The sequence below is a fragment of the Eubalaena glacialis genome, chromosome 2, assembly GCF_028564815.1.
Source record: "Eubalaena glacialis isolate mEubGla1 chromosome 2, mEubGla1.1.hap2.+ XY, whole genome shotgun sequence".
Lineage (NCBI taxonomy): Eukaryota > Metazoa > Chordata > Mammalia > Artiodactyla > Balaenidae > Eubalaena > Eubalaena glacialis.
The window spans coordinates 148,817,558-148,836,712 of NC_083717.1; the positions used below are offsets into that span (position 1 = coordinate 148,817,558).

Below are 19,155 nucleotides of genomic sequence, written 5' to 3' on the forward strand. Positions count from 1 at the left end.
TCTGTTTAGTACTTTAGCACAGCATTTAAGTTGAGCCTTAAGAAGTCGGTAAGAACCTTAATGAAATTTGGAAGTGATGCCCATAGCTCTGCTATTATAACTAGGCTGCGTAAAATTACCCAAGGATGACTAAGTTTTATACCCAGCCTGCTTTCACAAAGGTGATCCGTATTAGCATATATGTAGACCATACATTTGAGACATTAAACGTTAAGGTTATAATATTTATCTGAAATTAAGAAAAATGGAATACAAAATAAAAGCTTTATGAAAATTTGTAAGTATATGAGCAAAGAATGAAAAAGAACATAGAAAAACATGAATAGTTTTAAGATGATGAGGTTATAAGTAAATTTGCTGTCTCATAAAAAATTTTTAAACTTCATTTTAATAAAAACTAGAAACAATAGAGGAGGAAAGAGATAGTTGCATCTAAGCGACTGGAATGAGATAGTACAATTGCACATTAAATACTTGAGTCTGAACTTTCTGGAGGTGAAGTTAAGCCTGGGTTAGATAGCTCTCACTGACCAATTAAAGAAGGTTGATAAGTTCTCAAAAGATACACCTTTTTCTACTTTGTAATCCTAGGTGAATTCAAGGGACAATGGGTATAGCCTTAACCATACCTGTTGTTACCCTCAAAAAAGAGCACTTCATTGTTTTTCGCAATAATCTATAGAAGACTAAAGTAAATTGAATTCAATTAGAAATTCTTTCCTTCTCGCTCTCTCTCTCTCTCTCTCATAATGTCCATGTCTTTGGGCTCTTCCCCTGGGTCCTACCTCAATAACAAACTGCTTTGAAAACAAAATGACAAGGATTAAAAAATTAGCATGAGGCTTGAAATGAACATAGTTATACATTATCTCAACTAAATCATGGAGAACTCTGCACAGGATTCAGTCAGTTGCTGACACCAGAGGGACAGAGAAACAATTTCAGGAGTAAATGATAGAGTTCAATGTTTTAATCTCAGTCAGTGTGCTTTGGATCCTTTAGAAAATCATCTGCTGGCCAGGCCTTCAGTTACTAAAACTAAAACTATTGCTAAAGCAATGACAATGAAACTACGCAAACTAGAATCTACTTGCACCTTGGCTTGGGGGTTCAAGGATTTAGGCTGGGGGGCCTTGTTTTTAAACACTTGTTAGAAATCAAGTTATAAAAAGTCGAGAGATCAATGAGATCTTTTCTTCAGGAATGTGTTGAAACCTATGGAAAGCTGGACTTAAGAAATTCTCATTAGCAACGTAACTCAGCAAATGATTGTTCCATCTTGTCTTTTCCTGAAATTTTACGTTTTTGAAATAAGCATTTCTATAGTAATGAACCCTATAGTATTATATTTTCCGAAGTTTGTTTTGAACTACGTAACAGCATTTATATTCAGGGTTTTTAGAGACTATTTTGAAAAGAAAGAAAAGGCAGAAACAATTGGAACTTGCTTCAGTTAATTCCTTAAGTACGGTGACTTATGAATGGTAATTTCTAATGACTTCCTCAGTGAGAAAATATTCTAATTCCTTTTTCTAGGATTGACTAAATGTTAAACACCTTGAATTTTTTATCCTTCAAAATTTCCTGTGGTTTTTAAAAAATATTAGAGCAATCAAAAATTTTTCCTAAAAACAGCCACTTTTCTTCATGAGTGACCACTGCAGTTTTGACCCGTTTATTTATTCTGCCACTAAGTGCTGAAAGCATAGGGAAATGGGACCCTTGCAATACCACCCAGGCCCCATTGCTAACCACTCAACCTACTTCCAGTTAAGTTTTCAAAATTGTGCTAGTCTGTCTCAAATGGTTCACCCAAGTAATTCTGCATCATTTCTAATTTGACAGTCCACCAATTATCCTAAATTCCTCTAGGTAATGCTAACAACCTTCTGATTCTCAGGTAATGTAAGGTCACCAGGGTTGTTTTTGCATTATTCTTTTCATTTTAAAAAGAGAGTGTGTATATGTTACACAATTTGCTCTGTGTTGAAGCAAAGGTGTCATTAAGGACAAACAGTTTGGAGACATGGGCCTGAAGCTTTATTCTCCTAGATTCCCCTTGTAACAGTGACACCATGCTGAGCTCCGGCCTTTGAGTGGCGGGTGACAGTAGCGGCACTGCGACTCCCCTGGTCCAGAGGCCCAGAGGAGGTCAGCTGAGGTGCCGTCAGGTATTAGGGCTTGGCATCTCATTTCTGAAAGAAATCAGCCAACTCCACTCATGCACCCCCTAGGCCTCCTCTATTCCCCTCCCTCCCCCAACAGTTGGGGCAGGCAGGGTGGCAGTTCAGGCGGAGCCCCACTGGGCTCTGTGTCCTAAGGAGGCTCAGAGGGCAGCTGGTGAGCCCTGTCTGCACGTCCGTCCGCCCTCAGCTCTGCTCCCGTCCCGCCCACACCCCGTTCCGTCCCTCCAAGATGCGAGCCCACGGTGAGCTCCCCAATTCCTGCTCTCCACCCCCAAGGAAAACCCCTCAAGATCTCGACCCCTCTTACACGCGTCCACCCAGGTGAGCTTTCTCCCCGGACTCCACGGCCCTGCGCGGCCGCTTGACCCCGTTTCACAGGAACCCTGCGGACCTGCCTTAGGACACGCGTGCGATACTCGGATCCGGCTTCGCCTGAGCACCGGGTCCCCCTGCGATCTGGCGATCTGGCGGGGGAGCCCAGGTGCACCTCCTGGTCCCCGACAGGGAGGACGCCCCCTGGCGCCCCCGCGGCAACCGGGCCGAGAGCTCCGGGAGCAGGCGGGGGCGGAGCCTGTCCGCGAACCTTGACGTCCGGCCAAGGCCGGGTGATCGTCGGGGGCTGCCAGCTCCGCTGCTGCCCTGAGCCCTCTCAGTGTGGCGCTGCCCGGCGGCAAGGGGGTGGTGGAATGAAGCACGGTCAAGACAGAAAACAAAGTCAGCAGGTCACCTGGCAGGTTCAGAGTGAATTATGCAACGAAAGTCGGGGAATGTGTGATGCGTTCCGGGGCCACAAACCGCCCCCCCGCCCCGTAGCTTTTTTTCCTTAAGCTCCTAGGAAGCCGGTTCCAGTTTAAGGGTTGGGCAGGGATTGACTGAGCAGCTCCTCTGATGTGGTTACGACTTTGTTGAATTCCTCAAGAGTGATTCTCCCTCCCCATCTTTCTTTAAGTAATGGGAACATTACTCTGGGCAAAAAAAAAAAAAAAAAAACCACACTGGGATGGGGGCAGACTTGATCCAAAAGCAACGACAAGAATCACCCTACAACTTGCATAAGGTACTTAGTCGAGCATTAGTCCAAAATCTAAAATACTGAAACCTAAATTAGATCATCACATACATTCAATTCCTTATCTTCCCGAACCTCAAGACTATGCCTTCAAACAGAATTCAAAGAGTTAAATCTGGCCATAGCTCGTTGTTTTTCATGCTAACATTTGTGGCATTAGGACTATTTTGTTAACTAGGTATATGCAATTCACAGAATTTCACGGTAAATTCCCCAGACCAAATATTTGGCTGAACAAATAAACAACATTATCCATTCCTGAAAATAAGCCAGTAGAAGGAGGGGGGGAGGTTCGGGGGAGGGTGGTTGCTAGAAAGTGACCTGAGCCAGGCAGCCACTGGGCTCAGGATTTGCCCTCGGATGATTTGTCCAAGTGCTAGAGATCTGCGGGTTCCTCTTCAATGACACGGACATTTCAGAAAGTTGCTGGAAATCGGGCAAAACAAAACGAGGCTGCCTGAGGGGAACCCTTAATGGGCTTCCCCTAAATGATTTATTCGACCTCCTTACCATTAATCAAAGGGGCAGCGACCTGGGGGGCTAGGGGAGGGGGGAAGTAACCCTCTTTGCAGGGAGTTTTGGAGGAACTGTGGAGTCTTGCTGCCTTTGCCTGGGGCTCTGATCTCCTCTCTCCACCTGTGCTCTCCAGGGAGCTGGGGCTTTGGCAACTGCTCCACTTCTATTTTTATTGGTTTCCACTAAGCTGCTCCTTTCAGAGGATTGTAGGACTTCAGCAATTAAAAACAAAAATGAGTCCTGCTTCACCCACCCCACCCCCAAGAGCACATGGAAGTGTGTGTACATGAATGGGGGGCACACTCAGCACCACAATGGCCACCACCACTGCCACTCACCCCTACATCCTCATGAAAAGAATGCACTCCTAAGAGCTCATCCCACAGACTACACGAAGACACTGCTTTTGCCCCAAACCCATCCAAGCCCATGCAGAAGAAAAGCACACACAAGAAATGAGCCCACGCAAGCTAAACTTCCAAGGCGTCATTTACTTGCTGGTGGCAAAAAAAGCAAAGGTCTCTCCTCTGGTCCTCTGAGGCCCTATATCCGTGTCCTTCCAGAAATCCATTTCTCTGCCTCACTGGCAGCCCTGAACTGAGGGAGACTGCTCAAGCACATTAGCATTTTCTGTTTTTAGTTTGGTCAAAAACTGAGCTTTGTCCTTGGAGAAACCCTGGCTCAGAACATCACATCCACCAGGTGTATCACTTTCTGCCCCGCTCCAGGGAAGGGGGGGAGGAGTGGCACAGAGATGCAAGGAGAGTTGGTATTTGACTCGAGAGACTCTATACAGTGGGATGCTTTCACAGTGCCCACTTGGAAATTCTGACCCTTCAGTATCTGACCCCATTCCCACCCCCCAACCCAGCTCAATCTCTTGGAATTTTGAATTCAATGAAAGCCTTCATCTGGGGAATAGGAGACAAGGGGGGAAAAGTCCAGAAACACTGGAGAATTTCTACCATGTGGTGTATCAAAATAGTGGTCACCAAACTTTTTGAAAGTAAGGCAGATTATTTATTTTATTGGATAAAACCCACTTCTCAAAAAAAAAAATTAAAAACCTCAAAAAACTCCTGTTTAAAACACACACACACACGTTAATATGTGAGTGTGCAAATTAGTTTTGGTTTGAAAATACAACATTGGTGCCTGTAATAACTGGAGATACCCTGGGTATCATAAAAGCAGAGGTGGGAAGCATTTCCCTAGAGTTGAGACTCTTACCCATCACACTTTGCTGGGACACACCTCTAACAGGTGAGCAAAAACATAGGATGTACAAAGAGCCCAAAACTGAGTCTTTAATCTGGCCTACTCCTTTCATCCCACTGTTTCTCCAAGGCATGTGTCATCCAGATGGGAGAGGATGCCGCGTCCTTGTCCTTGTTAACATTAAATAGAAATGGAAAACAATTCATCCTGGCAATTACCATCCTCCACCATCAGTTTACTTCCTGTCTTTCCAACTTAACCACCTCCAGTTACCACACTCTGACTTCCACAGCGCCCCCAGCCCCACCTTAACACAAGAAAATCTCATCCAAAAGAGATGGGGCGAAGGGAGAGAAAGGATTTAAGAGAAAAAGAACATAGTTTACCTTTAAAATAATGACTCATTTTATTTTTTTCTTTTAATACGTAGTTATAAATATATTTTGTCAAAATATATGATCAATATGGTCAAAACATTTGCACATAAAGTCATAAATAAGGTCAAGGTGAATGTTTAGATTTTTTTTTCCTTTTTTTTTGTTTTTTTTTTTTTTTAAGATAAAAGTCCAGCTATAAGGAAGCAGTCTGTGTAGTGTGTGGGTGAGTAGTGGCTGGGACGTGTGTGTGTGTGTGTGTGTGTGTGTGTGTGTGTGTCCCCAAGGAAGGCCTGATCTCAGCGGCACCCACATCCCTCTACTACCATCTCCTGATAATTTTTCAGTACCACCTTGTCATACTCATCCAAGTACAGCATGGAGATGGCGCTCAGTTCGGTGGGAACGCAACAGGCTTTGGGGATACTGGAATTGACAGAGTTGACCAGGGTCTGCACAATGGCATGGTTGGTTGAGTTGAGGTGGTCGGCCAGTGGAAAGGGGCAGTCCCCGTGGCAGTAGAAGGCCTGGTAGCCTGGTGGGGCCACAATCCAGTCATTCCAGCCCACATCGCTGAAGTCCACATAGAGCGAGTGGCGCCGGCAGTTCTTATTCTTCTTCCGGGCCCTCTGTGGGTGATGCTTGGGGCTACGCTTGGCCCTCCGGCGTCGGGTCAAGGCATGTCCCCGGCCATCATGGCCAAAGGTGACCAGGAGGGGCCGGAGCTGGGCCCAATCCCCACTCCCTTGAGGTAACGATCGGCTAATCCTGACATGCTGGCCCTGGCGGGTCCGTGTCTGATGGAGGTGGGTCACCTCAATGGCCAGCCCATAATTGGGCTGCTTCTCCCGGGTCCAGCGAAGGACTGCAGGGCTCACATCAAAAGTTTCCCACCGTGTCACATTGTGGTGGACCAGTCTCGTGTCCAGTAGTCGTGTGATGAGGTGCCCGGGCACCACTTCTGCCGGGGGCTTCATAACCTCATAAATGTTTATACGATGAAAGCCCTGCTCCCAGTCAGGGCCCTGGTCCACCTGCTCCCGGAAGAGTCGAAGCTCTGCGGACGAGATCACCTCGTTCTCTGGGATGCTGCTGAGGTTAAAGAGGAAACGAAAAGCAGAGTTTTCGCTGGTCCCTGGGATGTTCTCCAGATGTTCTAGGCACAGTCAGGGAGGAAAAGAAAAAGGGAAAAGAAGAAGAAAAAAAAAAAGCACATGAGCTATTTCAGAGGCTGAAAAATCAAGAAATAGCTAAGAGTTGGGTGATGAGTGATGAACTCTGCTTATATAGTGGAAGCCTATTTGGGGGAAATAAGCATACCGGTTAATCTGAAGGAGCAGATAAATGGCGCAGCTAGCAAACCAGCGAAGCCTAGCTAGCATTCAGCAAGCACCAAAGACAGAATCTCCCAATCTCCTTTATACGTCTAATAATTTCCATGTGTTAACTCCTTACTCCACCACCATCAGACTTCCCTTTTAAAGCCCTCTTGGCTTTGTGTACACAGTTTGCTTTACAAGTGGTTGTAAAGAAAAAGAGGGGCCAACAGAGCAGAGGCAGGAGGGAACATGCACACAACCACCTTCTGCCTCTTCCACTTTCGAGTATGTTACCAAACATTTCCCCAGCGATCTTGGAAACACAGAGCATGCCTTGTTGATCATGTTACAGAGAGGAAAATAAATTCCAACACAGTAATGATGCTGGTGGATTAATAACTCAGATTTACTTTGGAAAAGAAACATCCGCTAGGAAACATTCAGATCGGATTACAAGGCCCCTATTGAATAAACCTGACAAACACACAGCTGTAATATTAAATTCAGTAGGTGCTTTGAAAAAAAGAAGAAAAAAAAAAGGCAGAAACCCTGGCATAAAAGGCTTTGATATAGCAAAAACGCACGGCTGGGGCTAGCCCACGTCTGAGTGGTGTCATTCCCCTTCTCCCCAACCCCTCCCTTCTGTCTCCAAAAAATAAATTCAGCCACAACTCTGAAAACTCCAGAAAGTAAGCAGCTCTGTTCCCCAGCCTCCTGGACTTGGGGCTCGGAGGTAACCTGAACCCCTCGCCCCCAGAGCTTCCACTGTCCCACCAGGCAGCCCTACTGGCCCTCCCCAGCCCAGACTCCGGGCAGGGACTGACCTTCGTGGTGGAAGCTCCTCACGGTGTTGGCCCGACTGGCGGGGCGCTCGGGATACTCCAGACCGATGCTGTGGATCTGCTCCTCCTCCTCCTCCCCAGACTGAAGCCGGTAAAGATCCCGCATGTAATCCGGGACGATCGCGCTCTTGCTAGGCTGCGGGCGGCGGCGCAGCCCGAACATCTGCAGAAGTGTGGCCTCGAAGTCCCGAAGGAGCTCATGACTCTGCCCTGAGCGGCGTCCTCCCGCGTGGCCCTGAATCTCGGCGACTTTTTTCTTCCCCGTCTCAGGTATCAAACTAGCATGGCTCGCGCCTCCTAGCAGGACTTGGCATAATAAAACGACCATCAGCATTCGGTTACCAGGAATCATGGTGTCTCTGGGGAGGGGGAGGAGGTGGAAGGTTAAAGAATAAATAAACACCGATAACTAGAGAGAAATAGAGATGTCTCTGCATACGCACATAGGGCTAGAGCTAGAGGGTCAAGATGTAAAACAGGTCAGAAAGATCAAGTTTGTGTCTTCGCCCTCACACACACCCCTCACCACCAGCTGCAGCCATGCACGGCCTGAAAGTAGGAATTGCCCTGTAATTACTTGGTCTAACTTGTTTACAGTCAAATAACCCCAAATCAGATAGTCTCCATCCTGTTAATCTTTTTTTGTCCCAACTGCTATCTGAGCCATGATCTCAGCTTGGCTTCTTCAAGGATAAACAGTTAACATTGAGAAGGTAAAGAAGGGTGGGGGAGGGAGAATTAAAATGCCATCGCTCTCCTCTCCACTTCAGACCTTCAGCCTCTCTCCCCCTCTCCCTCCACCCCCCTTCTTCCTCCGCCCTCCGAGCCAGAGCCCGACTTCCACCACTTCCAGCTGGTTCGGAGCAGGAGGGAGGGAAAGCAGAGAAGCAGCAGCAGGGTGAAGACACGGGGGAGGCAGGGTCTGGGAGCGGACCGAATGGCTGGAGGGTTTATTTTACTGTGGCTGATGAGTTTGAAATGCCCAGCAAGAAGCATCTGATCTCGCCCTCTCGCTCACTCCCGGGGAAGGGTGTGTGGGAGGGGATGAGTCCAAGAGCGACCTCTGTGAGTTTTGACAAGCAGCGAGGAACTCGCCACAGGGGCACTGGGTGCTCTCCAGTTATGTGGGGAGGGGGGCCCTTAGCCCTCCGCCCCCGGCTGAGGACCTTCCATCTCTTTAGCCCCCTCTCGCTCCCCTTTCTTGCAACGCACGGATCAGAGAGAGCGAGTGGGAGCGAGGAGCACTTTAAATAGAACCGGTGGGCTCGGAGCGCAGCGGCTGCCCGGCCTAGAAGAAAGCGACAGCGCTGCCAGAAAGCAGAGTGTGGAAGGAAGGTCCGACGGGAGGGACACAAGGCGAGCACGGGTGGGGAGGGCAGAGTGAATTCCCGGGAGGAGGGAAGGAAGAGGTGTCTACTCACTGACAGAAAACAAGGCATATAATAACAGTCCATGATTCTTGACAGCCAATCTTGAACAAACTTGCTGGAAATGCTCAGAGGAGCTGCGGCAGTGCGTTGCTCTGGATGGCACTACGGAATGGCTCCTAAAATGAATATTTGAATATAATGAGACTCTGGCGCAGACAGACTCTGTTTTTCTTCCAGCCCCTAGGCGTCACGTGAGCGTAGAGGCCCCGCCCCACGCACGGAGGAGCCCGCCCTCCCCGAGGCGGGCTGTGAAAGGGCCCGCGCGCCCGCCCCCGTCTCCCCACCCCCAATCCCCGCCCGCCCGCCCGCGGCCCCGCCCCCTCCTGGAGAGGCCAGCCTCCGCGCCAGCAGCCCCAAACCTCAAGTGGTCCGGGAGGAGCTCCGGGTGGCGCTCTGCGGAGCCCTCGGCCGGTCCCCGGGTGCAGCGCGCGGAGGACGTGGTCCTCGCCTCTACCTGTAGCCTTCGGTGCGTCGGGCTGGGCCCTCGCGCCAGCGGCCTGAAGCCGAGGATCTGGGGGGCACTGTAACGGCTGCGCCTTTCAGCCCGAACCCAGCTCAAGTGGGGCCGGGATTGGGGGCAGCGGAGTCTCAGCCGCTGAAAGCCACCACTGAGGGTCATTTAAAAAGGAAAGTGCTGAGGGACACACAGACACACGCGCCGCGCGCACCCCACTTCCTCCCCAGGGTCTCCGAGAGGCCAAATATTGCTCCCAGTGACAGCTAGTCACCCCCTGGCGAACGCTTGCGAATGTTCAGAGCAAGTGGGCAGCCACTTTAGCTCCCAGCCAAAAGCTGCGGACCCTGTCACGCGGGGCCGGAGCGGGAGACGTTTAGGCGGTAATCGGTGTGGGAAAGTGGTGAGGGAGCCGCCGCTAGGCTCTTTCCTCCGGTTCCTTTACGGAGAGAAACTCCGCACCTCGGCGATCCCTCGCCAAGCAAAGCAAATCCCCGAAGAAAGTGGTCGGTGGGCCGTTCAAAGCAGAGGGGCGGACGCCGAAGCGCAAAGCTCAGGGCAGACGCGAAAAGAGGCGTCTCCTCAGAAAGGGCGCATCACATTTTTCAGGTCTCAGTGTCGCGGAGGTTTTACAACTCCCGACCCGGCGCAGAAAGGAAATCCCACCGCATTCCCAGGAGTCGAGAAAACCGTGAACAGCTTTCAGCCTGCGCTCGACCTCTGCGTCTGCGTCTCTCTCTTACTCTCTCTCTCTCCCCAGCTTGTCTTTTTTAAACCACTACTCCTCCCCCGCCACTTCCTCCCCCACCCCCTTCCTCCTTTGCACCAGCTGCAGAGTCGCAGCAAATATTTCTTCAAGAATTTCACCAGCCCACAGCTCAAGGAATTACTGGGATGTCCTAACCGAAGATGCTGCACGCGTGGGTCGCTCAGCACGGGGGTCCTTTTCAAAAACCTGACCCACGCAACTCTGAGTCAGCGCGGCCTGCCCCGGGGTCCCGAGTCCCACGACTCCCGCTGCAAAGCGCACGGCACCCGGCCGCCCTTTCCTGAGGCTGTTCCCAGTTCCTGCCTTGGGTCGCTTCAGAGCTCGAGGGCTCAGGTTGCCGACCTCACTCTCCCCCACAAACTTGGTTTTCTTCTTGGGGGCACTCTCGGGAAGGCTTGGAGGAAGAGGAGTAAAGGACCAAGCGCTTAACCCTCCCTCCGGCCGCGGCTGCCCGGCGCCGCCCGGCACCGCGCTAGCCGGGGTGTGGAGGCCGCGGGCGCCCCTGCGCGACGGTCCACGCCCGGCGAGAGCCGCGCCGCTTTTTGAGCGGCTTTGGGTTTTCCCGCTCCCGCGCCACCGCTGGGGCTGACTGCGAAAAGGTTGGGAAGAGCAAAGAGTTTTATTGAGACGCCTAGAACCTTCAAGATGCCCCGTGGGAGGAGCTCCAGAAACGGGCAAAACACACGGAGAAGGGTCGGTCCCCGCGGGCGAAGGGACAGCGGAAGGCGCGGGCGTCCGCAGTCCGCCGACAATCCTCTGACCCTAGGAATCTCCCAGGGTGCGGCGGGAGCGCGCGCTGCGCTAAAACCCAGAGGCCGGGGGAAGAGCGGGTTGTGTTTCACCTTCGGATTCAGAAGGATTCGTCTCTAATCACATTTTTCTCCCCCAGTTTTCTTAATTAAAAAGATAAAAGCCGAAAAGCACTTTCGTCTCCAGAACTCTTTCTTGAGGGGCGGGGATGCAACTCGTCCTTTACTTCCTTGCCCGAGTTTTCGCCCAACGCCGAAGTTTGTTCAGAGGTGGCCTCAGTTTACCAAGTCAATGTCTGGGGGTTTTAACGTCTCATAAAGCCTTCAGCCCACAAAACGCGATCCTCACAAACCGCTATCCTCACAAACCATTCACCAAATGGTGCCCGGGAAGCCTCTAAGGCCGCGGGCGCAGCGCCCGCGGGGAGAGGGCCGCAGGGACCTGCGAATCCCGGGACACTTTCCCGTCGGCTCTGAGCCGGGAGGGCCAGTAAGAGCCACGCGTCCGCCGTGCATCTGGCCAGCAACTCTCCATAGGACACGACACCGCAGGAACCTGCGTTTCCGGGGCGGCTAGCATCCCAGCCGTCGTCCCTACAGACCCTACACCGTGAAATGATAGAGGAGCAGCTCCTTGGATGCTGCAAGTCCACGAGAATAGCTCGTGGAGGAGGCGCGCAGGGCAGCAGCGGTTCGCCAGCTTTCAGGGGCTTTCGCCGGCTGGGGGCCGGGTCGGGTGACACTCCCCTAGACGCAGCCCTCCCGCGGCGCGCACGCTCCAGAAGCAGGAGAACCGCGCTCACCACCACGGAACTAGCCCTGGTTAGGTGTTCTCTCCCCACCTCGACGCCCCTCAGTTCCCTCACTTTCTCCGGACCTCAGAGCCACCTCTCCCCTTTCTCTCCTGGCCCTTCCCGCCGGGAAATCGCAAATGCTAGTCCACGAGCGACGGGTTCGGCTCAAGACCCCACAGTTTTTCCCAACGACCTCCAACTAAAGGCTTCTCGTCTCTGCTCTTCTCCTGCCCCGAACCTACCAAACGTGGAAATCGCCCGGGGCCACCGGACGGAGAAAGTGGTCCGGGTAGAGGCACTTGCATAAATGGAAGTGACTTTCAGCGCAAGCATCCCTACCTCTAGCACCACCACCGGGGGGGTGGGGTGGGGGTGGGGGGGGTGGGAGGGAGCACCTTTTGCCTCAACACAGCCAGAGCCCCCTACTTCTCCCCCCAAGGATGCACCTCAGACTTCCCCCCCGCCCCTCGCCAGGTAGCCTTGCTCACCATAGATCCCTGCAGTAGCAGGCTCGCAAGCAGTAGCTCCTGGGGACCTCCGAACAGCTGCAGCGAACCTGGGCGAGGGCCGAGGACTGGGGCGCAGCAGGCTCGAGACGGCGTGGACGGGAATCCCATCAGGGAGAGAGGCGAGATACTCAGCCCTGATCTGCAGCGGCGTCGCAGGCTCCCGTCCCTCGGCTCTGATGCCAAACTCACCTAGTTTCCGGGCCGAGCTGCGCTCCCCTTTCCTCCCTCCCTCCTCCTCTGCCCTCCCGCATCTTCTTCCTCCTCTTTCTCTCTCTCTCTCTTTCTTTCTTTCCTTCCTCCTCCTCTTCCCCGGCAGCCCCTCCCTTCTTCCCTCCTCCCTCGCTCGCCTCCCTTTCTGGGATGGGAGCCCCGCCCACATCCTCCCATCCCGCCGCCGGGCCTCGCCTCGCCGGCCCTGGTCCCGGAAACCCGGGCAGCGCCCGAGTCAGCAGCTGCTGCCCAGGCTGGGACGCCGCTGCCTCCAGCTCCGGGAAGCGTTCAGGGCTCACCTGGGGACCACGTGCAGAGGTACTAGAATGCATGCATCGACTAGTCGCAGTACCTTCCAAAAATACCCAGGGGAGTCTGGGCTTCTCTGAGTTTAGAGTAGCTACTGCCCAAACCGATGATTAAAACACTGAGTAATCACCATTTACCCGAGTAATTAGAGATAATGAAACACCTCTAAAATCAGGTTATGGAGAAAGGAGCTGTTGGATTGGTTTAAAGGGAGGCCTTCCATAAACTGTTAAAGGATTTCCAAACGTTGAGAAACAGGCTGTGCTCAGAGCTGTGTGCTTAAAAGAGGTACCAGGTACCTCTTTGGCTATTGAAAGATGACTTTCCTTCCAAAGCATTTTTTAAAATGCTTCTTGTGGAAAGCCTTGGTGACCCTCAGAAAGTCAGCCCTAATAAACAGTCTAGTTTCCCCTGCCCCTCCAGACCTCACCCTTTTGAGGACAGAGGTGGCTTGGAGACAGGCTGGGGCAACGTTTTTATAATTGGAAAAGTCTGTTTGTAACTCTTAAGTTCTAAGAACCAACAAGGCAGTTATTTTTGTTATTGTTATTGATTTTTGATGTTGATTTGTGGTGCACCTAGGAATCCTCAACATCAGCAAACTGACATTCTAAGGAGGTAACAACCACGGAAAAAACAACCTTTTTGGCCACAAGGACACAAGACAATATACCCTTTGGTCTGTTTTTAAAGGAAGAAAGAAGATGAGGAGTTGGGCCTTTCCTACAAGACAGTGCTAGTAATCATATTAGCAGGGAGGAGGAATGTGTGGCTTTATAAACCTTCCCAAACAGCAGCTAATTTCACACAGTGCCTCTGACGGAGCAGTTAATAAGATATCAGCATCATCTCTCTGTTTTACAAACACGGAAGGGGAAGGACAGCCACCTTAAAGGGACTTGCCCAGAGCCCTGAAGTAAATCACAGCCTCTGCTCTCGAGTCCTGAGCTACTTCAGCTGCAGGGCAAGGCTGAGGGTCACCGCCCTGAGCTCCAGGTAGCCGGGGGAATACCAAAGGATGGAGCATTTTCTGTGCTGGATTTCTTTCCCTGGGATAGATATTACACTTCACTGTCTCAAGCAGGGCATTTAAGTCTTTGCTTAAAGAGATACTGGTCCAAGGTAGCTCTTCTGTAAAAACTACCTTCACACACCTCCAATATTTATAAAACAGGAATTACTTCCTGTGTGGAACACAGGTTACAAAGGGTGGGAAGTGCTCGAGATCAGAGAAACAACTGTGAGAGCAGAGCCAAGGTCTCCTGCCATCTTTTCCAAGTTAGGCCTGTGAAGTCTTTTAGCCTAATAATACATCAAACAAGGGAGACAAGCTGAATGGCTTTGGGCAAGTCCTTTAATTCTCGTGGGTCTCAGTTTTCTCATCTGCATAATGAAAGAATTAGGCCAGATAATTTCCATGACCCTTTTCAATTTGAAAATGATTTAAATGTTTAATTGAAAGTTTATTATATTAAACATCAACCTTCTTTCATTTAAATCACTGCTGAGCCCACCTCCTCTAAGAACCTCTGATTAAGCAGGACAGGGCAGTACCACCACCCTGAAAGGATGACTGACAATATACCTCCAGCTTCCAACATAATCAAAATTACATTAACTATTAATAATAACACAAAATTAAAACTCCAATCATTACCTAATGTCCACCCTAGGGCACTAGGCAGTGTGCTCCTTCAGTAAGGAATAAGGACAGATTAAATGTTTACCAAGCCCCCTAAATCAATCACTACTGTTTTAATCATTAACAAAATGTGTTCCTTAATATTTAAACTCGAAAGCAACAGTGATATGCTGTGCTTAAAAGCAGGGCTTTATTTCATTTCATTTTATAGCACCAGATAATAGTTTTTTTTCTTTTTTAAAACCCAAATGTTTTTGGATGATACCTATTATCTCATTTTGCTGAAGCCCAGATACTAAAGGGGCCATTGGGCCACCCACGTGTCTGTGAAACTCATAGTCCAGGAGTTTCTAATTAAGCCACCTGACATACCTGGTTGAGACCCTGATATGAATCTTTAGATGTGTGTTGAGAGAACTCAGCTTCAGCTCTCCTGGGACAGCTTTATTTCTAGCCCACATTTTAGATGGGTGCAAACCATCATTATCAACTCCCTTTACTCCTCTTTTTGTTTTTTGTTTGTTTGTTTTTGTTGTTGTTTTTTCCTTTCTCTCATGCCAAAGAACAAATCACTTGTTGGTTAGAGAGCTAAATCGATCACAGCCTAGAGATGAGAGGTGGTGAGGGCAATCAATCCAGTCTTTTCACCATCTCAAGTTTACTTGGGAATCTTGATGTTTTTGTAGAACATAATATGGATGGATCAAATGAAACTGTACCCTTAAAGCATATAGATTAGGAGGAGAAATCCATCATCATTCAAGAGCAACTACTGCTCCTCTGCTGCTACTGCTGAATAAAGGGCATTCGTTTGTTGGGCATTCCCTGGAGAGCATCAGGAAAGAGTAGCTGGACAGTGAGCCCTTAGAACAGCCCTTCTCAGTGTATGTTCTGGGGACCAAAAGCTTCAGAACAAGGCTGCAGGTGCTGATAAGAATGCAGATTTCCTGGCCTGGCTGCCCGAGATCTGGATCCAGAAATCTACATATTTCACAAGGTTCCCTGATGATTCTGAGTACGCTGAAGCTTGAGAACTACTGTTTTAAAAGTCATTTCACTTATATTTTCAGTGCTGATACCACTGAAAGGCTGACACCTAGACATTATTAAACAGGCAAGGAATATGCTTGGCTTGTGCTCTATAAACTGTTAAACGCAGTAATTATAGTATTACTACCTCCAAACACACCTAATAGGTTTTTGCAAGTGAAAAGATTTTTAATCCTATAGGTGTAGTAGTCCTTGCTTCAGGTCCTCGATTAAAAACCACATCAGGTCTTCAAACGTTCTTTGCCGATTGTCTGTTGAAGCTATGGAGGGGTACTTGGAAGAAATTCCCAGCATCATTGCTGACTTTTGAGAAGCACTAAGATAGATAAATTGGAATTGGAATTATAAGGGATCTCTGAAGGCATTTGCTTTTCTCTTATTAATATTTACCATTTGTCTCATATTTGCTGTCTAGCCCTCATGACAACCCTCATAAAATTTCAGCTCTACAGATGAGAATCTGAAATTTAGAGAGGTTGTGTAAGTTGCTCAAGGTCACGAAGCTAGTAGGTGGTGGCCCCAAAATTCAGACCAGCTCAGTTTGTCTTCAGCTCCACATGCTGAGAGCTGGGCCTGCAGAGGGCTGGAAACCCATGGCCATAGTTTCTGACTAAACACGGCTTGCCCTGGAGGCTTTCCCAAGGCCAAGACACCAGCTGCAGCTCCATCCTTGCAGCTTGCTGTTACAGAGAATTTCAGGATATCTTCCCGGTCCTTAGAAGACAGAACAAATTCAAGACCCATTAGCTTATCTCCTCCTGCTCTTATTACATAGCCCACCTTAAGGCAAGACTTATGTGACCTTCCCCGGGAAAAGGCTGTGATCTTGAGTAAGAGGCTGCTTACCTCTGCTGGGTCTGTTTCCTCATTGTAAAATATGAGGATGGACCAGATTCCTCATAGGTCTTTCTCAGGCCCCAAGATCAAGAAACAATATACTATCTATTAGTTAAAATCATGGTCAAATGGCTTAACCTCCAGAGTCTTGGTCTCCTCATTTATAATCTGAGAATAACAATTTCTATTTCATAATGTTCTTATAAGCATTAAATGAGTTAATGTAATAAAATGGCAGGTACATAAGTGCTCAATAAATATTAGCTATTATTATTTTGCAAAGGTGATGATTATATGAGCAAAGTAGGTGAGAAGCCACCCTGGTATTGAGTTTTATTTACAGTTAGTGATAAACTTTTTAAAGGAAAGGGCTGTATCTCACATTGATTTTGTAATCATTGGTACTGCACATATCTCAGGCATTGACCGAATAAAGGCTGTTTACGTGAATCTGCATTCATTGAGTTAACATTCATTATGATTTATCTGTACAGATCTGACCCAGGAACACATCTCTGCCAAGATAACTAATACCTGTCAAAGTAGACATTCATAACCACTGGGAGCAAGGAAATAATAGACTAGATGACATATCCAAAGCATTTTCCATCTCTGATTTTTCTGGTCCCTAACACCTCTCACTTTTAACAATTTTTCTCTATACCTCTTGCTAAAATGTAAACCCATTTCCTTTTCTCTGCTCTGCAGAAGAAATATAAACCTGATTGCGAAGTTTTCCTTCTCCAAACATTTGAGACTGTTGTGAACCCTTGATATACCTCACTCAAAGATAAATAATATTGGATTCTAATATTTTCTCATGAATAAAACAAAATGTAATACTACTTCAGTTCCTTATGCCTTACATTGTTCTCTTGCTACTTTCTGGAATATTTTTTTTTTAATCCTTCAAAACAGACGAAAAATGGACAGAGAACTCTATTGAAGACTCCAAAGAGATCAGATGAAAAGACTGCTTTTATGTCTTAACATGTTTAACATGTGGATGGCAGACAGGGCATGGATATTGAAATTCCTCCCTTTGCAAAGAAGGGTTATGACAAAAAGGATGAGATTGGTACACAATGCAGGATATTTGGCTTCTCTCTGTTTTAGGCTTCCTTTGCTAAAAATATGGTCAGCTGCACTCACCTGATTCTACGGCAGGGATGCTGTTTGGAAATAAATTAGTATGGAATGTAGCAAGAAGGTTAAAACCTTGGAATGTCTTCATTCTCAGCGCACACATCCTTCTCTTTCTCTCCCTGTTGTGCATGAACAGTGTGACCTGGCTAAAATGCAGTGTCACTGTGGGATGAGTTTTGGAGGCAGGAGCAGAGTCCTATATGGACATCAGGCTGTACCAAATGAGTTGTTGTAGTTCCCCAACCAGATGTCACCTGGGCAATACCATCTAACCGTCTCCCCTCACTTCATGCTAACAGCTTTCTATCTAGTCTTTTGCAAGGAAAGTTTTGTCCAAAGAGGTATGTGATCCAAGAAATTGTTATCGTATAAATAAAACTTGGATGTTTTTACAAATAGCTTAAATATATCAAGGTCCTTGGGAGGGGGGGTCCTCTTCAAGAATAAAAGTATATTATTTGTAATCACCTCAGGGATTACACATAGATGTAACAAACACTTTAAAATGCTTGTTGATGTTCACTTTGTGAAAACTCATCAGGTTGTATACATGAGATTTGTGCAGTTTTCTATTCGTGTTGTATTTCAATAAGAGTTTACGAAAAATATTCTTTTGAAATGACTTTTTTACAGTTATTTTCTTTGACTACCATTTGAAGCCTACCAGCAAGAGACAATGTTTCTAGGCACCTCAGGTAACCAAGGGGTTGCACAGGGCAAAGCTAGAAGCACAATCTGTAGTCCTGGTGGCCACAGCAGTGATGAAACCCACCTATGGCTTCAGGGAATCCACTCTGGGGCCTCCCAAAGAAAAGCAGTTGCACCAACCAAGGCCTGGTCTCTGGGGACCAGTGCAACCCAAGGTAGAGGGCAAGGTGCTGCTGCCCACTACATTTTTCTCAAGCTGAGGAGGGCAGGAACAACTGGGCCAGAAGAGAAGCTCCTGGAGGCATCTGCACCTTGTACAGCTCTTCCCCTCCTTCTCGTCTCTGGCTGAGAGGCTCGGACTGGGCATTGCAAAGCATCAGTCTGGGGGGTGGGGATGGGGATGGGGGGAGTCAGGGACCCCAGATGCTTATTTCATAGGATAAAAATGCAGTAAGTCCAAAGGAGAGGTAACATCTTCAGAGAAAGAAATAGGGTCCGTCCCCAGATTCTGGGAGCCCCCGGCTTGGGGGATTGGGCTGGGGACGGGAAAGTAATAGATAAAATGGGGCTCCGAAGGAGCGCCTCTCTTGACCCCTGGCCAAAGCCGAGTCCCAGCTCAGACACAGAGATACGTCTGAAGTGCATGTGACCGGGGTTGCGCCCTTTTCGGGCCCTTGCGTCCCCAGGGCCAGGTTCAGAGATGACACAAACTCAAATTCAAGGAGTCAGAGAAATCGGAGAAGGCCGTTGAGAGGGTGAACTGCGGGAAGGGGCCGAGCCGCCTGTGCGGAGCAACGGGGAGCCCGGCTCTCACCTCCTGCTGCCGGAGGAGGCGGTGCGGACGCCGGCAGTGCCGAGCCAGCCCCGGCGCCTCTCCGCTCCTCTCCGGCCGGCTGCGGGCACCTAGCTCCGGCTCCTCACACACTCACAGCAGGCGCCGGCTTGGGCTGCCACCCTGAGGACCTCGGCGCGCGTCCCAGGCTCGGGAGCCTGCGGGGTGCGCCGGCAGGGACGCCGCAGCAGGCGTCCCGGGGTGTCGGCCCAGCGAGGGTGGAGGCCACCCAGCTCCCCGCACCGCCCGGCC

At 49.2% G+C, this 19,155-nt stretch overlaps 1 protein-coding gene across 2 annotated transcripts; it reads right to left on the reverse strand.

Annotated features, from left to right (window-relative positions):
* Window positions 1-5,395: 5,395 nt before the first annotated feature.
* BMP4 (bone morphogenetic protein 4) lies at window positions 5,396-12,480 on the reverse strand. 2 transcript variants are annotated; one of them, XM_061182577.1, is made up of 4 exons: window positions 12,419-12,480; window positions 8,946-9,070; window positions 7,507-7,830; window positions 5,396-6,519 (listed from the first exon to the last, which is right to left on the reverse strand). In XM_061182577.1, the coding sequence occupies exons 1-4, from the start codon at window positions 12,478-12,480 to the stop codon at window positions 5,663-5,665; spliced, it is 1,368 nt and encodes a 455-aa protein (XP_061038560.1). In that variant the 3' UTR covers window positions 5,396-5,662. The 2 variants fall into 2 exon arrangements, with proteins under 2 accessions (XP_061038560.1, XP_061038559.1); XM_061182576.1 differs by lacking the exon at window positions 12,419-12,480 and adding an exon at window positions 12,209-12,403 and having other exon boundaries at window positions 7,507-7,883.
* Between the last annotated feature and the right edge of the window lie 6,675 nt (window positions 12,481-19,155).